Source organism: Mauremys mutica, chromosome 7 (genome assembly GCF_020497125.1).
Source record: "Mauremys mutica isolate MM-2020 ecotype Southern chromosome 7, ASM2049712v1, whole genome shotgun sequence".
Classification (NCBI taxonomy): Eukaryota; Metazoa; Chordata; order Testudines; family Geoemydidae; genus Mauremys; species Mauremys mutica.
In genome coordinates, this window is record NC_059078.1 from 106,919,498 (window position 1) to 106,942,814 (window position 23,317).

The 23,317-nt window shown below is 38.3% G+C and overlaps 1 protein-coding gene across 2 annotated transcripts in view; it reads right to left on the reverse strand.

Moving 5' to 3' along the window:
• DOCK1 (dedicator of cytokinesis 1) overlaps positions 1-23,317 on the reverse strand; it is a 561,291-nt gene that overhangs the window by 112,913 nt on the left and 425,061 nt on the right. For both annotated transcript variants that reach the window (XM_045023408.1, XM_045023406.1), the window contains exons 34-38: positions 12,097-12,182; positions 11,769-11,925; positions 8,314-8,354; positions 6,587-6,677; positions 408-527 (exon numbers count right to left, since the gene is read on the reverse strand). In XM_045023408.1, the coding sequence (XP_044879343.1) occupies positions 408-527; positions 6,587-6,677; positions 8,314-8,354; positions 11,769-11,925; positions 12,097-12,182 (495 nt within the window). The remainder of the gene's footprint in view (positions 1-407; positions 528-6,586; positions 6,678-8,313; positions 8,355-11,768; positions 11,926-12,096; positions 12,183-23,317) is intronic.

Sequence of the window (23,317 nt, forward strand, 5' to 3'; positions counted from 1 at the left end):
TAAGATACAAACCTGAGATTCATCCATCCTTCTAGATAATTAATTTAATTGTTACAAAGGGGGAAAAACCAAAGATAGCTAACAGACTGCATTAGCCACAATTGCCAATGAACCCTCTCAAAATAAGATGCTTCACTCCTCCCCACCCCCGGCATGTACACAATTATTTACCCTTTTCCTATTTACACTTAACACAGCATTTATAAAAGTACCATTGATTTTTTTAAAGTATTATTATCTGCAAGTGGTAGCTGGCAGATTGTTTACATAAAACATTCCAAATTACAATTTATAACAAGTTTAAAGCTCCTTGAAGGTCACTTGATGCAAGTTTACTACTTGGCATGCGTTTAGCGAGAGTGTAAGAGAGAAAAGCAGTGCAACATGCTTTTTTTTTTTTTTTTTACCTTGCCCTTGTCAAAGTAATGGATAATTTCTTGATACAGCTGATCTTTAAGTTGTCCTTGAGTAGTTGCCTGGTATCCATCTCGCTGAGTAAGATGTGCTGCACATGCCTCTTCTGACCACTAAACCAGATATGAGGAGTGAAAAAAAGGAAGGCAATAAAAGGTGATGTAACATATCAATGACATTGGGCTAATGCAAACGTTCAATCTTGGTTTATTTTTAAAAGTGCCATCAGGGCTGGCCCGATATTTAGAAGATTTTACAGCACCTATGATGCCGTATTTTGATTTCCAGGGCAGTGGAGTTACTTACCTGAACTATAGTAATTATAGGATGGTTTATATATCTCAGCATCAGCTAAGGGACAGGTCTTTGAGGTGGTTTTCTTTTCTCTTTGATAGAAGGGATTAGAGTGACCTGGCACTCTTGATCAACACAGTTGGCTGGATAAATAGCCATTATTAGTAGGTTTACACTGAGAGAGAGCCTACAAAACTGGGTTATGTCAATATGAGTGGCCAGAACTGTATACAGAGAAGGTAAAGAGCTAACATTCTTGGAGAAAAATGACTGGAGAAAAAGGAAAAATAGCACACAAAAATATAAAGGCTGCCTGAAATTGGTGTGTGGGGGGATGTGGGGAGAGGGGATCTTGCTTTTTGTAACTTTCTAAACAATTTGACTCCATGACTATCTTCATTAAGGTTGAGAGGGTGTTTTCCCCCAATTGCTGGCTCAGTGAACAACAGACTGTCTCACACTTTGATACTGCCATACCTAGGCATGATACTTGCCATAGAACAAAAAAAACAGTGCCAACTACCAGAGATGCGATGATAAGCCTGCACAACCCACAACCTGAAATGTCCTGTTACAAACACTGTCTTTAAAAATATATAATTTATATGCAGATGCGTTTTCAATAAGAACATTGGGGTATAGTGTTTTATGTGAAATATCCATCTGGGAGGTGGTAAGGGGGAGGGATAAGGTGAGACTTCAAGTAGATTAGAAAAATAAAATTCAAAGAACTGCTCATTGTCTGCTACAGAATGTAAAATTATTGTTTTCTTGTCCCCAAAAATAAAAGGTACAACTTTGGGATGAAAAGGAGTCCTTGCAAGGACAGCAATTCATAGATTCATTCACAGAGTTTCAAGTCAGAAGGGACTAGGTCATCTAGTCAGAACACCTGTATATTACAAAATTTCACCTGTTACTCCTGCATTGAGCTCAATAACTTGTGTTTGACTAAAGCATACGTTCCAGAAAGACATCCAGTCTTGATTGGAAAGAATCAACGGACAGAGAATCCATAACCTCCCTTGATAATTTGTTCCAGTTGTTCATCACCCTCACTGTTAAAACTGTGTGCTTTATTTCTAATATGAATTTGTCTGGATTCAGCATCCAGCTTCCATTGGTTCTTGTTATGCCTTCCTCCACTAAATTAAAGAGCCCTTTGACACCCAGTATTTTCTCCCCCTGAAGGTACTTATGCACTGTAATCAAGTCACCTCTTAATCTTCTTTTTGATAAACAGATTTAGCTATTTAAGTGTGTCACTGCTCCTAGATTTATAACTTTGATTAGATTACCAAGCAATTAGATTTGATTAACAAGCGATTAGATTAGATTACCAAGTGATTCAGACCACTCTGTATGACAATCTATTTGTCTGGGCTAGAACAATTTTAGTATATACTCAATAGAATGAGTTTAATCAGAAACAAGTTGCATCTGGAAGGAAGAATAAATGTGTTTCCAAAGACCCAGTGATAATTTCAATTTTCAAGTCTCCACTGCTCAGCTACATGTCACATTTCTGTAAGTAGCCACTTTTTTTGTATGCAAAAGCCATATTGCTAAACTACACAAATTCCAAAGGAGTCTAAAATGCAATTACATTTTTCCATACACAAAGAGCTACTGTGTATTATTAGCTTGAACAACTTAATTTAGACCAAATGAAAATAACAAGAAAAAACATCTCCAGGAGAGAGAAAGTCTCCAGGAGAGAGTGAGTGTGTGTGTGTGTGTCCGTCCAGCTGTCCTATATATGGCGTGGAGTAATTCTAAGAACTAAATAGCTGCGCTCTCTGCACAGTGACATAGTTCTTACAGATTTAAAGGTGGGATTTTCAAAAGCACTCAGGGCTGACCTAAGTCTCATCCCATTAAAACCGATTTGTGTTTTACCATTAACTTCAATCTGATGACATTTATTCCCGTGCTGAGTGCCATTGAAAATCCCATCCTCAAGGTCCAGTGGAAAAAAACCGGAAGCTTTGACGTTTAAAGTTACAAGCTCCACAGTAATGCAGAGACACTACACGAACTGAAAAAGCAGTAAATAAACTTCAGAAATTTTGACATAATCCAACCATTCACTGAAGGATTTAGAAGAAAACATTTCTCAGGGGCAGGTTATCCCATAATGCCTACTGAAGGGTTTTTTCACCTTCTTCTGAAGTATCTGGTCTTGACTACTATTAGAGACAATCTGTCAAACTAAGTAGACCACTGGTCTCATCAAGTACTTTCCTATGGAAAGTAAAGTAGACTGTATACTCTTTAGGATGTGAAAATCACAACAGATCTGACTTATTTGCAAGCCAAAGCAAATGCTACTTTTATTTTTGCTATCTTCTATTGTCTTACATTGCGTAAATAGAAAACTGATTATATGATGGATATTTTATTTCAATGAATTAACAGTAGTAAATTAAAATACTCATCTGGTAACTGAAAATATTTTATGAGGGAGAATAAAAATATACTCCAAAGTGTAGTTAATTTAAATAGTTTAAACTATAAATTGAGGCCACACAAAAACATATTGATTAAAAAATTGCAAAATCTAATGAGTAAAAGACAGAGTGAAATTATCTTGCCCTCTGAACTCCATCATCTTCCTGGAAGATGCAGCACCTCAATAGAGGGAAATGTTTTATCTGTCTATCAGACTTGGTTGTGGAACATATGATCAAGCAAGTTATGACAATCTAGACATCATTTAATAACTCCAGTAAGAAAATATTATCCAGACTGTCAATCCCATTTAATTTCCCTAATGCGAATAACAGAGATCCTTGTGTCCACAAAATCAGCTAGTTATTCATTCAAATTTGTAATCAACCCCCACAGGAAAATCCAGTGTGACTGAAGGTGTTAGAGCCATCTTCTCAAATCTTTATCTTCATAAGTTATGTCTCTGCATAGTATATTTCATTATGAAAGCAATAACTTATAAAAGCACTTTAGCAATAGCTTTATCCTTTAAGTGCCAGCTGAATATCATTGACATTTTCGTTTTTATATAATCACCAATCAAGTTTAAAATAAAGTTGAGTATATACCTTTGAAAATCTCTTCACACAATTCCACAAAAGTGTTCTGAACCACATTCAACCTTACAACTACAATTTTGGCACAATGTATTCACAATCCTGAGAGAAAAATAAGAAGGCGCCCAGGATAGCCTTTAAAAGTGTTTCAGTCAACACTTTCAATTGTGTCTTTCTAAATGCAAGTTTATTTATTCTTTATTCTAAAAATTTTTCTGTGTGTTCCCCAGATTAAAACTACTAAAACTATTTAGTTGCAATTTATTAGCTAAAAATCCTTACAAAATTAGTTGCTGTTAGAAGGGCCGACTTCTTTCTTATAAAGGACCACCCTATCTTTTATATATCCGCTAACTGGTAGGTTTTTGTCCTTTGGTAAATAGTTGTTGACGTGTTTTTTTTGGAGCGCTTTCCACTACAGGATACTGCACTACAAAATTGTAAAGGCTTTTAATTTATACGTCTGTTAAAGTTCTAGGTACAAATACTGAGCTACATACTGTTTATAGCTTTATACATACACATATATACGTATTTACATAAATGCACACACTCTAAATTGATAAATTATATTGAATTACTTTTATCACAACAATGAAATATTATAGTGACAAATTACAAGAATGAAGCTACTTTGTACTCACAGTTGTCTGCTTAAGAGTGCAAATTTGGGTTTTATAAATGAAGTGCACAGACAAATTTTGCATGCGAAACTTAAGCATTAACCTTGCAAAATGCGCATTAACCTTTTGCTACTTTGCCTATCTGTCAATTCTTTGTTATCATTCTAGTTCACACAGGGAAGTTCCCATGACTATTTTGATTCCCACTTTTGGAAGCTGTGATTTCACTCTACATACCTATTTTACCATAAACATTGTTTTCCATCAGTTACCTATACAGAATCCTCATTCTAAAAAAATATCTTCAGGACTGGACAAAGTATTTTGCATGGAAACTTTTTTCATTGTAGAAAAATGACCTTTGTTCAAAACTGAAACTTTTCATGAAAAATGGTCAAAATTATTGACATTTTCCATTTTTTGCAAAAACTTTCATAATATTTTTATAATTTTTACCAATTTTTTATTGAAATGTTTATCAAAATTGTTATGGAAAAAATTAGTTTACCAATGACTGTCTTTGCTTAGAGTTTTCAATAAACAAAGTATTATGAAAATGAATGCAGTACAAGTTTTCATAAAAATATAATGGAAGATTTCACAGAAAATGAGTAATTGCTATACAGAAATAACAAACAATTTCAAAATTTTTCACCAAATCATTTCCCTACTTTTACATGCTTTAATTATCATAATAAAATTAAAGTTTATAGAAGGACATGCTTTCTGGTACATGTGCTGCATAAACATCAGCTCAGTTATGCAGCTCTCACATACTGAAGACTAAATTCTGCTCTCAATAAGCATATGAAATTTGCACTAAAGTCTATGGGAAGAATGATCAAAAGAGTGAAGATCTTGACACACTGAAGTATATGCACTATCCAAACTCAAGCCCCAAATTTAATCCTTTCTTCTACCTTTCCATGTCTTATTTTTTGAGCTCCCTTCCAGTGACACAGGATCTAACCCTGCAAAGACTTATACCCGTGCTCAATTTTATAATGTGTGGGTAGCCCCATTGACTCCATATGCACGAAGTTAAGTACTGATGTAAGTTTTTGCACAATCAGGGCCATAAAGAGAAAAACAAAGATTTTAAAAAATCTGATCATTTCCAGTGTGAAGTTTAGTTTTCTACTTCTCCCCCTCTCTCTTTTAAAGCTAAAAATAAAAACTCATTGTCACTCATTAATATGGATGGAGTAATAAAGTAAAAATGTGATTTCAAAATGGCATGCATACTGTTGAAGTGCAACTGGAATCTTCCTAGATGACAATTCAGGGAATAAAATAAACTGTTAATATATGCAGCAATATTTATGATGTAATGACGTAAGTAAGCCACTAGTTTTAGATAACAATATGTATAAAGTGAAGCGTTTAAGTGACATTACATTATGGCTTTATTACCCTGTCAATCAAAGCTATAAAAAGTTAGGTATTATTACCCGGAAATATTAAAATTCTGTATGTTTTATTAAGATGTTATATAATTAATTTAATTTATACTACTGGTCTATTTATTGACCTATTTCAGACTTTCCTTAAAGTACAGTGGTATCATTATATGAATTTAGATGCATTCGGTACATCATACCATTGAATTATCATAGACACTCCTTTAAAAAGACATGATCTTGGAAGGAGGACTACTGTTCATTTTTCCCCAATGTCTTGAAGCAAAGGACTAAGTTTAAGATCCTCCATAACAGTGCACTGAGCTTCCACTAGGCTCTTGGGCTGACCCATTTATTACTTTAGCACAATTTTCTATGAAAAGCTGATCTGCAAGAACAAATGCTTAGATTCTTCCAAAGGTTACTAGAATTCCTATGCATTTAGCTAATTGTTAGCTTTTTTTTATTGATAGTTTATGCTATTTACTCTTGATTTTATTGCACTTTTACTGCTGATATTTTAGATCATCATCATCAGTAAGTCACATTGCTCTTCTACGAGACTGAGAGAACATGGATTCAATTTTCGTTCTCTAGGCTATATTCTAAGTTTACAATAATATCTAATTATGGAACATATAGTAAATCACAATACAACTTTGAATTACTTCTTTTTTTTTGAATAAGGCAATAATCATAATTTGTGAATGTGGATGTCCTAAAGCTCATATGAAAAAATAAACACAAAGCTACATACATCTGCAACAGCAAGATCTTCAAAATGCTAAATATATTTCAAGTACTCTACCTTAAGAAGCTTTGCATGCAGAAGTAATGTGTAGGCAGCTTCAGTGTAGTTATCACACTCTTTGTGCAGGTCACATAGCTTGTACAAATACCTATGGTAATAAAAGAGAGTCAATTCTTAAAATGTCACAAAATAATTTGTGTTGAAGACTACAACAGCTAAATTCTATGTTCAAACAGTAAAACATATCTGGGATTTTTTAAAGCTCATATTTCTCTACTTCAGACAATTTTTTCGGATACAGCATGCCAAGAAAACCAACAGCAACATCAACAAAATATACTGGTATGTTTTAGAATAGCTATAAAACTGTAACTTGTTCTGATGTCCTGTTTTTTGGAGACAAGCGGAAAAAAAAAAGACAAGTAAAGAGTTTGATATAAAAGTGCAATTCTCTTTAAAGAGCAACACTAGTAACTTGCAGTCCTCACTTCATTTTCCCAAACCATTCCTGTCAGATAAAAAAATCAGACAGAATGATAGGAAAATAATATAAAATACTAATTATATGATAAAGAACAATAACTTTGCATTTCCATAATGCCTTTCTTCCAAAGAGCTGAAAATGCCTTGCAAATATTTATGAATTCAATCTCACATCACACCTGTGTGGTAGGTGGTATTATCCTAATCTTATAGATGGGGAAATAGACACAGGAGAACAAAGCAATGAGCCCAGCATCATACATGATGTCTGTGGCAGAGCTAGCAAAGAACAAAGGTATTCTGACTTCTAGTCTTTTGCCTGAACCTCAAGATCAGCCTACATCTTGAGAAGAATTCTGTTTTGTTTTTCGAAGCAATTAACAATAAGTAGATTAATTGTGTACTTTAAAAATCAATTTAAATACAAGCTTCAGTGCCCATATTAAACTGAGCCAACAACTTCTGTTTACAGAAATATGATTTGATCCTGTTCCCATTGACTTCAATGGGTTCTGGATTGGCCTCATACAGATGTTGTATCAGACATATGCATGAATAATGCTCTTGAATGCACTTTCTTAGTCAGCAATTCATCCATCTGTTGCAAGGCACAAATTTAGTTCTTTAAGACAAAAAGGCAGGTACATTGACGAGAATTATGTTACTCTTTCTCCCGAGATGAGAATAAGTGGCTAAGAATGAATGCATAAAGGATATGCAAATACTCATAACACAGCAACGAGAGAATCTGTTTTATCACAACAGTACAGCAGATAGAGTATCTTAAATTGATGTAAAAATATGGAAGTAGCAACAAAGTTCACTAGAAAACTGCAATCAGAAGCTTTCTTGCAATGTTACCATTTTTAAAGTTACATAATAAAGGAAAATGTTATATGGGCTCCTGAAAGCTTTAAGCTTAAAATAAACATTTGACATATATATTCATTAACGGTCTTTATTCCAGCGGATTTTTTAACTTGGCAGAAAATAAAATTCAATTAGTTCCTTGCTTTTCTTTTGCCTTAATTTTCTTCTGTAGGTCATAATACCTTTAAGCATTTAAATGGTTATAATAATGAAAGTGAAGGTGATGCAGTAGGGTTAAAAAAAGTTTATGAGCCTAATTACTGATGCTTATTATTCTCTGTAAACTCAATCTGCTTATGCCTCGGTACAGGTATGTGCCTCTCATTTCTGCCATTTCCCCCCCTCCAAATCAGTAGCTTAGCAGACAATTCATTTTCTACGATTACAGGAAAGTGAGCTGGAAAAATATGTCAAAGGGCATGCTTACACACCTTATGTACATTTCTTCTCTTTCAATTTCTTTGTAGAAATTCTGAAATATAAAATTATAATTCGGTTTTAAAGGCTTTGATTTCGCAGTGTGTCATGTACACAGAATATGTACTAAATTAAAAGTCATAAGTGCATAATTTCAACCTCAAAAACTGAAAAACGAAATTTGCCTCTGGTAGAGAAGCCTGTAAGCTATTTAACTATAAAATCTAAAACCATCATGATGTTTCATTGCATAACATTTTAGGGCTTACGTTTCACTGCAAAGGTTATGAATCAGAATCACAGTACTAGTAGAAATATACTTCGGGCATTTGCAAGTTACACAGCATTAACTGCTTTCAGTTAAAATTTGGTAATCTACAAAAACATAATTTTCAAGTAATTGTTGAACTATGAACTTTTTAAACTCTCAAACTTGAGTAATAAGTCATTCACTCTTGAATTCAAATATTTTCTTAAAAAATAGAAAGTTAAAATTGTTCCTTTTTTGGTTTTTATATACCACATCTCATCCTACTGCAGGAAATGCCTGAATGCCTCAGGCCTTGAGACAGACAGAGATGAAGTACTGCAAATATTGGAAATGTATGATATGAAACATTAGGAAAGATATTAAAGATGCTAAGATTTACCAATTTTTTTCCCCCAGCTGTCACGGGGAGACACTCGTCCTTTAAGAGGAACAAGGCTAGTGCACCTGTGACTAATTAGCTGCCTCTGAAACTGGGTTTAAAAGAAGGCATCTATCCCATATAAGTGGGGAGAGACTGAGAAGGAGTGATCAGAAAAAGGGCAGGTAAGGTAAGGCTGCCTGGGAGTGAAAGATTGACAGGCAAAATCTGCCAGAGAGTAGGAGACTGTAGAACAGGGGTGGGCAAACTACGGCCTGTGGGCCAGATCGGGCCCACGAGCTGTTTTAAGCTGGCCTGCTAGCTCCGGCCGGGGAGCAGAATTGGGAGCCACACCATGTGGCTTGGCCCCGCTCAGGTGCTCCGGCCAGGGTGCTGGGTCAGGGACCACACCATGCAGCTCCCAGAAGCCATGACATGGCCCCCTTCTGGCTCCTACGTGCTCCAATGGCCCCCTCCGGCGCTCCAATGAGAGCTTCAGGGGAGGTACCTGTGAATGGGGCAGTGTGCAGAGACGCCTGGCCACGCCTCTGCATAGGAGCTGGAGAAGGGACATGCCACTGCTTCCAGGAGCTGCTCGAGGTAAGAGCCGCTCGGACCATGCACCCCTGAGCCTCTCCCCGTGACCCAACCCCCTGCCCCAGCTGTGATCCCCTCCCACCCTCCGAACCCCTTGGTCCCAGCCCTCCTACACCCCAAACTCCTCATCACCAGCCCCACCCCAGAGCCCGCACCCCCAGCCAGAACCCTCACCCCCTCTCGCACCCCAACCACAATTTTGTGAGCATTCATGTGTCCCTTCTCTGGGTCTTATGTGGAGGCGCAGCCAGGCGGCTCTGCATGCTGCCCCATCCACAGGCACCGCCCCTGCAGCTCCCGTCGTAGCACTGGAGGGGGTCACTGGAGCATGGCCATGCCACAGAAGCTGCATGGTGTGACCCCTGAGCCAGTGCCCTGGCTGGAGCACCGGAATGGGGCTGAGCCGCGTGGTGTAGCCCCCAACTCCACTCCCCTGCAGGATCTAGCAGGCCAACTTAAAACAGCTCACGGGCCAGATCCGGCCCGCAGTTTGCCCACTCCTGCTCTAGTAAGTACGAACTAAATTCAACCTGTGGCAAAGGGCAAGTGCAAGGCCTATGTCCTATTTAAGCCCTACTTTGAGGTTTTAAGAAGGAATTAAATGGTGAATTGATGTTAGGCTGGCCCTCTGTACAAGGATGAACTTCGCCCTAGGCGCACTAAGGATGAAAAGATTATGTTAAACCCAAAGGCTGAATACATCTTTAAAATGAGACCATGTCATCAAATATGATTTAAAATCTATGAGCCAAGTACTGCCCTGAGATGTTTGCATGCATCTCCCAATGACTTCAATGGGAGTGTTATGTGGGAGTATCTGAGGGCAATTTGGCTCAATGACAATAAATCCCCCACAAAATTTACCATATGCAAATATTTGAAATATTGAGATCACATCCAGTATAATAAAAATTCAGCAAAGACACTATTATAAAAATGTGTCTCTGTATAGATGAATAAAGAGGAGTATGTTAATTGAAAGGCAAGATGTGCTTAGAGACACGCAAGTGCACATTTAGATTCCTACATAGCTGATATGACAAGTTTTACTATGAAGGATTCTTAGAGTTGACATTAAAGAAAAAACAACAAGCATAGGGTATGAAGAAGGGAAGGAAAAATAAACCTCTTTCCTACTAGACTTTTCCAGTCTTGTTTTATATCTTGTTTTATATCTTCTTAAAAGCCACTGCAAATGCCTCTTTATTTTTGTAATCTGTCAGTTACCAATAGGCAGCCTCTTGTCATTCTAATTCTACTCAGAATGGCATGCTGCCTCTTCCACAAGCAATCTAAGAGTCATTCCTTGGATCACTGATCAGTGGCAACTTCAAGAGTTCTCTCCTCCTCAGATTATAAAGTGCTCAGTCTCTGCTGTACAGATACAAGAAAAGCAAACTCTAATGCAAATCCTCGTTTCTAAATTGATAGATCTGTATGCTGTGCCATTCTGTCACATGAGTGTGGCAACTGGGCCAAGTAATCCACCATCTATGCAGTCTCCCTCATACAACCAATAAAATTGTTTCATGCAAATTAGCTTCAGAGTAAAGCTGGTAACTGGTTGAGTTACCTCTGATGTCATGAAAAGAAACCACTGGCCACTTGCAAAGCAAGGGTCAGAGGCACTCCGACTGACCACCACGGGCGGTAAGAAGGAACTGAGAGGGCACAGGGCTGATGGTGCCTGATATTCCGCGGCATGAGCACAGCACTCCAGGAGGTGCCACAGCCGGCCCTACGGATACCGCTAAGGCAAAAATCTCCAACAGCCAAGCATGTAGGCATGTGCACACCTACAATGGAATCGACATGAGCAAGCACCCGAAGCAGAACCCGGAGATATTCTGAACCAAAAGAGCTCTCAACCATTCTTGTAGCTGCTTCCATTACTTCACACTGACTCAACAGATATTTTAGGCTTCCAAGTAACACACAGCTGACAATCCTGTTATCTGACTGTATAGATGATGATGTGGTATATGGGTTGTATGGACAGGAGCTGAGGATGACTACATTACTCTCTTTCTAAATTCTCCCTTAAAAAAAATAAAATGAAAAAGTAAATGTGCCGAACAATATTTTTCAAGAACTCCCCTCTTTAAATCAGATTCATCAGCCTTATTTCTAACAGCTGGGTGAAAATCATAAGATCTTTCATTTAGAACAAACAGAAGCTTGCTATTAAAATTAAAAATTCAGTACCCATTCTAAATTTAGCCAACTCATTTCTTCTCACTCACCAGTACATTGACAGTGCAGCTCATGCGATTTTCTTTGTTTTCATCGTGCATTATAGTTCTGTAATCTAGCAGTCTTTCCATCAGACGGACAACAAGTTTGACAAAAGTTTCTCCATTTTTAGCAAGATATTTGTGTTTTCTGCAGTGCTCCAAGAGTCTGAAAAATAATTACACACTCCTTGTTAATCACACTCAAGAAGAGGTACTAGACTAAGGTGCAATTTTAAATATTTTGCACCATTAACAGATTTTAATTATTTCTGGGCTACAAAGTTCATTGTAGTCCAAAAATAGTCTGACATAAATCCCACTGCTAATCAACACTTACATTTTGTCAAATAACACTTTGTACTGTTCATCGCCTCTGCCTCCTTCCACTTCATGATCCAGTTTTGTGATGATCTCATTTTCAAACTATAATAAACAGAGCAAGCATCAATAATCAGTATGGCAAATACTTCATTTTATTACTGTAGCATTAATGGCTCATAGATTGGTTGGATATCTCTGTGATATGTTTAACCACTGTTTTTAAGCCTGATTGACTTTAAAAGTCTGCAATCTCAGATATCCATTATGATCTGCTGCCCTACAAGGATTTTCATTTGGGGAAACCATTGGTCATGTTGTTAAATGAACCTTAAATATATGCAATAGGGAAATCTAAATAAGGTGGCTGATGACAGGAAGGAGTGGGGGGAGGAAAGAGCATACAGAGCGGGACACACAATGTCACCTGCAGTGATTACAATAGCCACAAATACAACTCAACTGGATGAACATCCTAACATCTCTTTTTGGCTCACACTGTAACACACCTAATAGACCATTTCAATGTCATTCCTGAAGGGAAGAGAGTTCTTTTGAATGGGTTAAGATCAGTATTTGTATTTAAGAAGTAATAAGAATATACACTCAAAGGGATATTAACTATTTTAATATTGGATTGGATAGTTCCATGGATTTTTAATGTAGTACAAAGCCTTTTGCCTCCAGTTGCCATGTCATTTTGAATCTGGTCCAGGTCGGTAGTAAACTAAAGTTGTTACCACAGGATTGGTGACTGGCAGCCTACCATACATGGAATGAGTGATGTTGTCTTATACTATCTAGGGTACAGGTATTCACATCACAAATATATATTCTATTTAGTATCAGTTGGCGGAGGAGCCAGAATTGAATGGGCCCATGACACTGAACTACCCTATTACAGCTGGAGTTAATCCCATTAGGTCAGAGTGGGAGCACATTGGTAGAGCAGTGTCTTGAAACTCACTCTCACTTGCTCATGCTGTACCTATTCTGTGGCTAAATGAAAGACTTCAGTCTCCAAGACTCTCCATCCAATATCTTTCACAAGAACTAAAATGTACTCAATTCTTTTAAATATAAAGAGATGTATTTCCACCCCACACTTTGCATCTCTTTAACAATAGAGTAGACAATAATATTTTTCGATGAAAAAGAATCGTCTTCAGCCTGAGATTTAGTCTAACTTAAACTATCCATTCACCAATAACTTAATTCTCAGTTAAACCGTGGTTCATTTATGTCACTCTTGTAGCAAACAGGGGCCTTAAAGTGGGACTAAATAACATTTGCACCTACTTTAAGGCCTGTTTATACTGCCGGAGCAGCGTACAGGGGCCTTACCATAACTGAGAATTCAGTCCTAAGACTCTACTATAGCAGTGACATATATATTACAAATAACTAAGCAAACACGGATGCCTTTACCACAAGAGACAATAAAAATGAGACAAAAACAAGTATGACTTTAGACAAGTGTAAAATAGAGCTCACTTGCAAAAGATTTAGATAAAGTCTAAGCTCTGGACAAATTTTCCTCATCAAATGTCCTACACCCAAAACATAGTGAATCTGCCACGAAGAAAAAATCCTTCCTACTCCCACATATAGCAATCAGGATAACTATTTGCATAAGGACAAAGATCAACTCACACCAACAGTAATCATCCAGTAGTTAAATAACTGCACCATGCACATGATCTGTCAGAGACCAATACAGGAAGGGCCAAATGATGTCAGTGCTTACCAAGGAAAAGCTATGGGAAGAGATGGTGAGAAGAAACATCCTGTAGTGGGCAAGGATGTGGATATGTGTGGCTGCCTTCCATTAGCAGCCTTTCATGGCCCCTCACACACCTGAAGCAACCATAATCAAGAGTGGTTTGGAAACAAACCAGTCGCAGGACAGCAGAATTCACATACAAATCCTGGCCATTTGGCTGAATAGAATGTGCGGGAGAATCTGTCTTGCAGTCCTACAGATGGCAGGAATCCGTATCTGTGAACACCTTAGTAGCAACAAAGAAGATCTAAACATCCACTCTTTAGAGTCAAATTATTTGATTCAATCTCTTAACATCTTGATGTGCCTGCAGTAACTCTTCCAAAAGATCCTTAGCATTGTTTGTGTCTCCCCATCTGAGGCCCAGTCCCCCTTCAACTCCCAGTCCCAGGCTCGCTCTCCCAGGTTCCTTGACCCAATTTTCCTTCCCCGGTTTGGGTCCTGTTCCCTCTGCTTTCAAGTGAGGTGGCTTCATCCTCCATACTGCCTGGGAACAAGCAGGGGGAGCACTGAGAGCAGAGGAGAGCCAATCTCCCTGCTCTGAGTTTGATGGCTGGTACTGCAATGTGGCGAGCAGCAACAGCTAGAAACAGCAATTGCAGAGAAGTCCTGCTCAGCCCCTGAACCTCTAGAATGAAACATGCTCAGTGCAGACTGAATCTTGGTGATCATTTAGCTGCCAAACTCCCAACTGGTCACCACAGAGCATGTGTGAACTGAGATTTTCCAAAAGCTTATAACTTGGACAAATTTAGGCAACTTTTTAGGGAACAGCAAAAGGCACATCCCTGACTCCAGGGAAACTCCTCAACCAAACATCAAGCCCATGTTTCAAAGCACAGACACTCTAGTGCTTCTCCTGGGCAAAATAATGGACGTTTCCCTAATATCATTCTCTGAATTGGCTGAATCATTTTTGCTGAAGCTTTAACAAACAAACACACACACACAGCCTGAGGTAGACAGGCGGATCTGGAAAACTTCAGCCCAAATGTTTAAAGTTTGGTAAAGTTATAAGCAAGTGAAAACAGGGGTTTATAATTAGATGTCTCAGGCAACCTTAACTAGTGCCACTATAAATATACAGTATACGCAGTATTAAAAATCATCTGAGTATCCAAGATATAGTGCATACTACAACCATTTTAAATGCTTTGTTTGGCCAGATATTAAAAAAATGAAAAGCCCATAAAAACCAATTAAAACACAAGTTGTAGAGAATTTCAAATTTCCCCTTCTGTGCCCTAGCTGAAACAAAGTGACTCTTAATACATTGCAAGTATTATTTCGGAAATAAAATGAAAATGAGAAAAGGAATCCACCACTTCTAAAAAGCAAAAGCAAACTATGAAGCCGAACCCTGTAGTACAAAGATAAGTCCAATAATATTTAAACCACTAAGTAAAAAAAAAGTCACAAATGTCATGTTCTCTAATGAGGCACAAAAAAGAATGGTCTTTCCCCACCTATCTGAAGAAATGACACTTGCCGGCATCAGCTCTCTGGGTGCTTTACCTATTTGTTTGCAATCACTCATAAGAAGAGGAGGATTACACTTGACATACAGGATTTCTGACATTTTGTTGACATCAAGATTATTCAAATCACATTTCATCTAAATGCAAATTCCTGTAAGTTCTAGCTCCTTCTGTAGACCCTAACACTACGGTCTGGGTACCCAGCTATGGTGGCACATCCCTCTGATGCTCGCTTTAGGTTGCCTGAGTGGGCTGAACAATGCTGGTGTATACTAGGGTTATGGCAATCGCTGTGGGGAGTGGCGGAAGGGAATGATCGTGGAAGGGCTTGTTTCCTGGATCGTTGCTGTGGTATTTGGAAGGAAACTGACTGGTTTAGATCAAATACAAGGCACAGGCTGAGAGTACACTATTTAATATTACTTCCAGGTCTTTTCACAGAAGATCACGGTGTCAATAGCGGCCCTGGGTTCATGTTGATAAATTCAAGGCTTATAAAACTGTTGCCATAAATTTGTTGATTAAGGATGATGCCCTGGCATTGCCTATACTAACTATTCAGGGAGACTGCATCTGATGTTAGTCAAGTGCTCCTTGCAATGAAGATTTTTCACATTATTTTGCATTAAAATTGCTCAGATTCAGACTGTGCAGTCTGCGTCTAGACTGGTGGAACTGATTCTTAGGGAACAAGTGCTGAGTCCATAGTGTTTAAGTTCCAGTTGGTGATACTCATGGAGGTTGTATCTGGAAGTTTAGGGAATGTACTTGTTAGGACCTATGAGTTAGAGCCATATCCTTCCTCTCGTTTGTGAAAGCCAGCAGGGTGGTGTTGGGACCACTACTGGAGATTACTGTTAACTCTTCCTCAGAGGTAGTCAAGATGTCAGCTTCATTTTAAAATGGTTGCTAGATCTCTGAGTCAAGAAATCATCCCTTGGCGTAGACTATCTACCCAATTATTTCCCTGCTTAGTCTGAAATTTTTGAGAAAGACTACCATGACATCTGAAGGGAGGATATGCCCACAATATGTGGCATCATAGGTCTTTTTTAACACCATGAATCAATTTGTTTTTTGGCCTCAGAACAGTATGGAGAGACTACTCAGGTAGCACTGGTTTATGGCTTCCTTCTGCCAAAGGATGAAGATCAGATGCTAGTATTTTTTAGTACAATCAAGCTGCCTTAAATATCATTAACTTTGTGAACTCACATTTGCCAAATGAGAATCTCAGATACCTGAAACTAGGAAATAAGTTCAAATAAAGAAACAAACAAGAGTTAAGTTTGTACTAAGGTTAGCATGAACCTTAATGAAAACTTCAAGTGGCTTCAGACCCTTCTTTCGTTATACCCCTACAACATCCATCTCCACAGATGGACCTAGGACCAATCACTTACCACAAGGTGATTTTGGTGTTCAGTGACCTTTACTACCTTACCCTTTTTCTTGATGTCACTGTGTGGGCCAATCAGTTGTCTTTCAAAGAAATCAGAAGAGAATGTTAAATGCCACTAATACTTCAGTCCTAGAAAACCCCTTATGATAAGCTACAGAACAAAGTCCTAGAGTCTTTTGGAAAGAGGGCTGAGTTTGTGAGGAGTGTACTCACCCATGTCACTGCAGCATTGTAAGTTCTTGGACAAGTCACAAACTTGTTGTGCCTCTGTTTGCTCATCTATAAGATGGGTATATTAAAACTTCCATATACACAGATGTGACATCACTTGAAATTGTCCTGTTCTGTTCATTCCCTTTGAAGCATCTGGCATTGGCCATCATCAGAAGACAGGATACTGGGCTAGATGAACCACTGGTCTGACCCAGTATGGCCATTCTTATGTGATGTCTGACTAGCCATTGGATTATAGCTACATTATATCAATGTATATTCCAATTTCTGTGGATATGGGACAGATGTGCTGTGGTGTTCCAAGGGGCTCTTTTCTTAGACCATTACTTTTCAGTATTTATATGCACCTCTTAGCTTTAATATCATAACAAACTTGTTGGAACTTTCATGCTTACACCAAGGACACTCAGCTACTGGATACTATGCTGGTCCTTCTTATTTCTGTTGCTCAGCGCTTTGGGATATTTTTGTAGGGAAAGTTAAGAAATTCTGTGGCGTATTATTTTACAGATAAAGAACCTTCTTTCCATATTATTTCATAAGAAGTATGGCAACCATTTTGAAAAAAAATAGGCAATAGTTATTTTTGACTAATTTCTTATATTTTTTGTTAATGATTCTTTTCTCTCTTGGTGAATATGCTAATTCTACCTATTACGGCTGTTCAAGGTTAAAATGATCTTTTATACTATTATGATTCCAAATTTGGATTTTAATAAGGGTAATTTGAACCAGTATGGATTAAAGATGAGTCTTATCCAAACACCCATTAAACCTGGGGAATGGTGAGATCCTGACCCAAACTATGCAGCTAGTGCCCATTTGTAGTTGTGATAAAATGAAAACCTCATTTGGGCCTTCATCCAAAACAACACAATAATTGCAAAAAGTTCTGTTAATGATTTTTTAAAAAAAGAGGTGGTGGTAATATTTGGATCTGTCTCTGTTCTTTCTGGCTCGAGTGAAGAGAGGAAGCAGTGTCCAAATATTACTAAGAAAGGCTATTTTGTGGTATTTGGGGCCAGCTTGGGAATTAAAAAGCCTGTTTGACTCAGATTTCCAGGTCATTTTTGTGGATTTTTTGCAGGTTCCATTCCTACTGCCTTTATTCGCATGACTCAGGGCTAAAGGGTTGGCCCTGTACTTTAGATGAACATTTACATTTTGTGTGATATTCTGTTCTCACTTGGACCCAAACTGAATCTTTTGTGGTATGCTCAGGGACATCACTGTAATACTCTGGATTTTTTTTTGGATCTGACTAAAGTTATTTAGGTGCTCAGAATGGAATAAAATTCTGCTACCAAGATCCTACCTGTACTATAGAGTCTTGTTCCAATATTTATTTTTAAAACTTTACACTAATTTCTTGCTGAAGCTTATATTGATTATCAAATCACTCTTTAACCTCTTAATATTATCAAACTGTCCAAGTCAATTAAATGAAATGGTGCTCCTTATATGCACCTATGATTTATTGATGTGGAGCCCAGAGGTGAATCTAAGTTTAACATTTTGCTCATGACTTTGTAAAATGCCTTGAGATGTGGCTTCATGAAAGGTTCTCTACAAATTTACTGCTGCATTTATACAAATTTGTTTCTTTAGCTAGGAAGATTGGACTGTTAAATTGAAATTCAGATAGCTTACTAATAAATGTAAAATCGGATTTTATTCCTATTGATTTAGCAAGTCTCCTTCAGACATGCCAAACCCGTGAAAAAAACACAGAAATTGGGCTTGTTTTTGGCTTAACTGGCTTGTGAGTTGCTTGTTGGATAGTTTTTTGCTTGTAGCTTGTTTGGCTTGTAGCTTCTTTTTTTTGATCAACTCCTGGCAAGCAGGGGTAATGGGTGGGGGGGCGAGTCAAGGGTGCACAGCGGGCCCACCACAGTCCCAGACTGCACGCCGGGGGAATCTAGTCACATAGAGTATTGGGGTTCTTAGCAATTGGCTTGTTTTGGCCTTTTTTTGAAATGGGATTAGATTGATTTTTGGTTTATTGTGAAAGTCGGGGTGCTGATTTACCACGTGAAAGTTGGCAACTGTGGGCTCCTTGTGCGTATATTTATTTTGTACACCAGACATTGGATAATTTATATAATCTTAAAACAGAAAGATGATAAGACAATATAGCTTTACTATAACACTATTATTTTAATGTCAAACTTTTAACGTGAGCCCAGGAATTGGAAAATTAATCATCATTAGCAACGGGTGAACCACCAAAGGTTCAGAATACTGGTTCAACTAAGTACCCAAGGATTCTACTTGCTGAGGTCTGGTTTGGAAATCTCACATGATTAAGCTTTTCCTACAGAATTCTCTTTGGTGTAAACCTAGATGGAAAGTCCACACACATCAATATATTATGTTTGTTTCTGTTCTGTACCAGACATGTTTGTGTGTGCAAAGAGAGGCAAGAAAATTAATGGGAAGGGTCCAAGAAAGGTGAGACCAAAAGGAATCAGGTGGTGCAGTGAAGGTTGTAGACCAGTAGTGCCTAAACTTTTCATGGTATGGGCCACCTTTAGTAATATGGTCATCTCATGGACCACCTTCCCTCCTGCGCTACACATGACCTATCACCACTACCTGACTGGGATTGGGACTCTGATAGTCAAAGTGATTCTCCTCATTATCTTTCTCTGGCTCTGACATTCCCTCTGGTCTTTGAAGTGTGGAGTGCACTGACGCAAGGGAGGAAGGGAAGGAAGCAGAAGAGAAAAGGAGGCAGCTTCTTCTATGGGGAAGCCTTAGTGGACCTTAGTGGCAATTCCATGTTCCTTGTTTTGTCGTGTGTCCTAGCTGGAGCTGCACACAAAAGATGAGAGAGGGGAAGTGGGCAGCATTACTTGTATGCCCAGATCTCCACATACCACGATTTGGGAACTTACAACTTAGAGTTCATTAAAGACAGAGCACAATTTTACCGATCTTCTGTTCTTTCTCAAGGCTGCAAGTACAGTAAGAGTAAATACAGTCCTGCTGTCTAAGACTGTTTTCACCAGATAAGAACAATAGATACTGAAATAAAAGTAGATTTGGTGAGAGTTGCCTGTTAATAATATAGGCCACATGTTCTAGTATTAAAATTCTGTGAAAAATCTATATTCTTCCCACAGATTATAGGTTTACACATTTGCTGGGGAAGTGGAGCCAATTTAAACCCTTGCTGATGTGACTAATAAGGTTAGATAATTGGATTTCTGGCAGATTAGTTAAACAGCAGCCAACCATTCAATTCTAAGTTCTCTTTGCAAGCAAAGCAGAACAATAACTGGCAGTTGCATGTACATAATATAATGCAACACACACACACACACACACACACACACACACAGAAAGCCTACCTAGGTACTGGTAATATTTCTTGAAAAAAGTATGACTACCTTTCTCACAATGCATAAATCTGTTTTTGTTATTGGGAGCAGGCCACTCACCAGAAACAGTAAACAGAAAACCAGCAATGGTCTGCATAACAAGACAGGAAAACCTCAGTCTGCTCAGCTTAAGAAAGCATCAGGGAGCTGGAGCTGGCTGCCTTCTTCTCCAGGCCAGAGTCAGCCCCAATACTGGCTTAAGGCCCTGAATGCACTCTGCACTAGTGGAATAGTGCCAAGGCAGTGCAGGGCTCTGCAACACCCAGGCAGCTTGGTGGAGAGGAAAAGAGGCAAAGGGTCTGGCTGCTGTGTAGCTGTACCAGTGAGAACTTCCTCTACCTCAAGGGAATTCTCTACTGGCCATATGCAATTGCCTTTTAGCCCCTTTGGGGTGCAATCTAATTAGAGGACTGACCCACTGAGTTGGATGTTGAACATGAAAGAATCTTTTTGATGAGGTATAAGATGGCATACATGTACTGAAAGTTGAAGTTAGACAGGGGTATTTTAAAACTCATACTCACTGATTAAACAGTGTGGCTATGTCACATTCTATGCCAAATATAGTCTAAGGTCTTGCTTAAATGCTGGAGTTTAACACCAGTACAGAGATGCGAACACAGTGATGTGCCTTGCAAAGTATAGCTCTCTAGCTCTCTAGCACTTATAAGTAACGGAGGAGGAGAAGGACCTAGGAGTCCTGGTTGATCGTAGGATGACTATGAGTAGGCAATGTGATGTGGCCGTTAAAAAAGCTAATGCGGTCTTGGGATGCATTAGGCGAGGTATTTCTAGTAGGGATAAGGAGGTGCTAGTCCTGTTATATAAGGCGTTGGTAAGACCTCATTTGGAGTATTGTGTGCAGTTTTGGTCTCCCATGTTTAAGAAGGATGAATTCAAACTGGAACGGGTACAAAGAAGGGCCACTAGAATGATCCGAGGAATGGAAAGCCTGTCGTATGAAAGGAGACTTGAGGAGCTCGGTTTGTTTTCCTTAACCAAAAGAAGGATAAGAGGAGATATGATTGCACTCTTTAAATATATCAGAGGGATAAATACCAGGGAAGGAGAGGAATTATTTCAGCTCAGTGCTAATGTGGACACGAGGACAAACGGATATAAATTGTCAGTCAGGAAATTTAGGCTTGAAATTAGACGAAGGTTTCTAACCATCAGAGGAGTTCTGGAACAGCCTACCAAAGGAAACAGTGGGGGCGAAGGACCTCCATGACTTTAAGATTAAGCTAGATAAGTTTATGGAGGAGATGGTATGATAGGATAACAGGCTTAGTCAATAGGTCAATTAAGTGCCACACTGGTAATTAGTACAATGGGTCAATGATAGGATATTGTTAGCCTTTTTCCAGAGGGTATGGCTGGAGAGTCTTGCCCGCATGCTCGGGGTTCAGCTGACCGCCATATTTGGGGTCGGGAAGGAATTTTCCTCCAGGGTAGATTGGCAGTGGCCCTGGAGGTTTTTCGCCTTCCTCCGAAGCATGGGGCAGGGGTCGCTTGCTTAAGGAGTGGGTGGATCGGCTTATGTGGCCTGCATCTTGCAGAAGGTCAGACTAGATGATCATAATGGTCCCTTCTGATCTTGAATTCTATGATTCTATGATTCTATAAAACAATGGACGGACAAATTTTCTGTTAGATATACATATGCATTATATGTTATGATAATGTTGTATTCATAATGAAGCAAGCTGTTGTGACACAAGGCTATAAATATATGGAATATTTCTATCTAAAATCCAAAACATCTGTGGTTTAAGCATGAGGCATAATTCTTCTCAAAAAGGGAAGGAAGTTTACACTAAATATTTAAGTTGTTCATCTATTAAAATCACCAGACTATTCTATGCAAAGAAATATAGGGCCATAAATTAAACTATAATGCCATCCTTATATAGTTCATGATCTATATAGTTACACAAATAAAAAAAAAAAAAGTAACAAAAGTAAGCATCTGACATGAGAATGTGTAAATGGTATCTCATTGAGCACTTCAGGTTTTTATTTAGTTACTTTTTATTATGGCAAAGTTACACACAACATTAACATACTACACCGTACGTTACTTATTACTACAATAATATCAGAGATAAATATAAAAACTGATTATTGAAATTGAATTGAATCAAAAGTTCCTCTTTCATTGCAATGCAACTGAAAATTAATACAGCTAGTCATGTTTTATATGTTTAACTCATTCCTTGTAGACATTCATTTATTTTGGCTACAGATATGTTAGAAGCTCGTTATGAATATTAACTTATGAAAAATAAGTCCTGCACAGAATTAGATTAGTTCCCATCCAATGACCACCCTGCACCTTTAAGCAGGGGGCGGGGGGCATATTTGGCTGGCTGGCCGAGTGAAGGGAACAGTGCTTTATGGAGGGTCAAAGATGAAAACTGTTGCAAAAGGGGTCGGTGTGGTTGCTGGCTCATCCCTAGGAATGCAGGGCTTAAAAGGGGCAGCCCAGGGCCTGAAGCCTCCCTTTTACACAGAGCAGTCTGAAACAGGATGAAAAAGAGGGGGCATTGGTAAAAGCCCTCCAGGGAATTACAGAATAAACATGGGGTTACCTGCACTGTTCACTTTTATCTGCTGGGTGTTCCCAGACATCTAATAATAAAGTTGCGGCCTGATTAAACCCACGTCAAATGTCTCCTGTCCTTCTTTCGGTACAGCCAGACAAGAAACACAAACCTCAATTTAAATGAACAAATGGTTAAAAACAAACTTAGAGCTTCAGAACAGAGTTGGGCAATAAAAGGATTTATGGTTTGCTGGAAATTCTCATAAGTCAGGTCAAACCAAAAATTTATTCTAATTTTTTTTTTGTGAATCAGGAAGTTGAAAAAAAATAGCTTCAGGTCAAATAAAATGTTTTCAAAATAAAAAAAAGGAAATTTCAAACAAAAGTTTTTTCAAGTAAAAAATCAGAATATTTA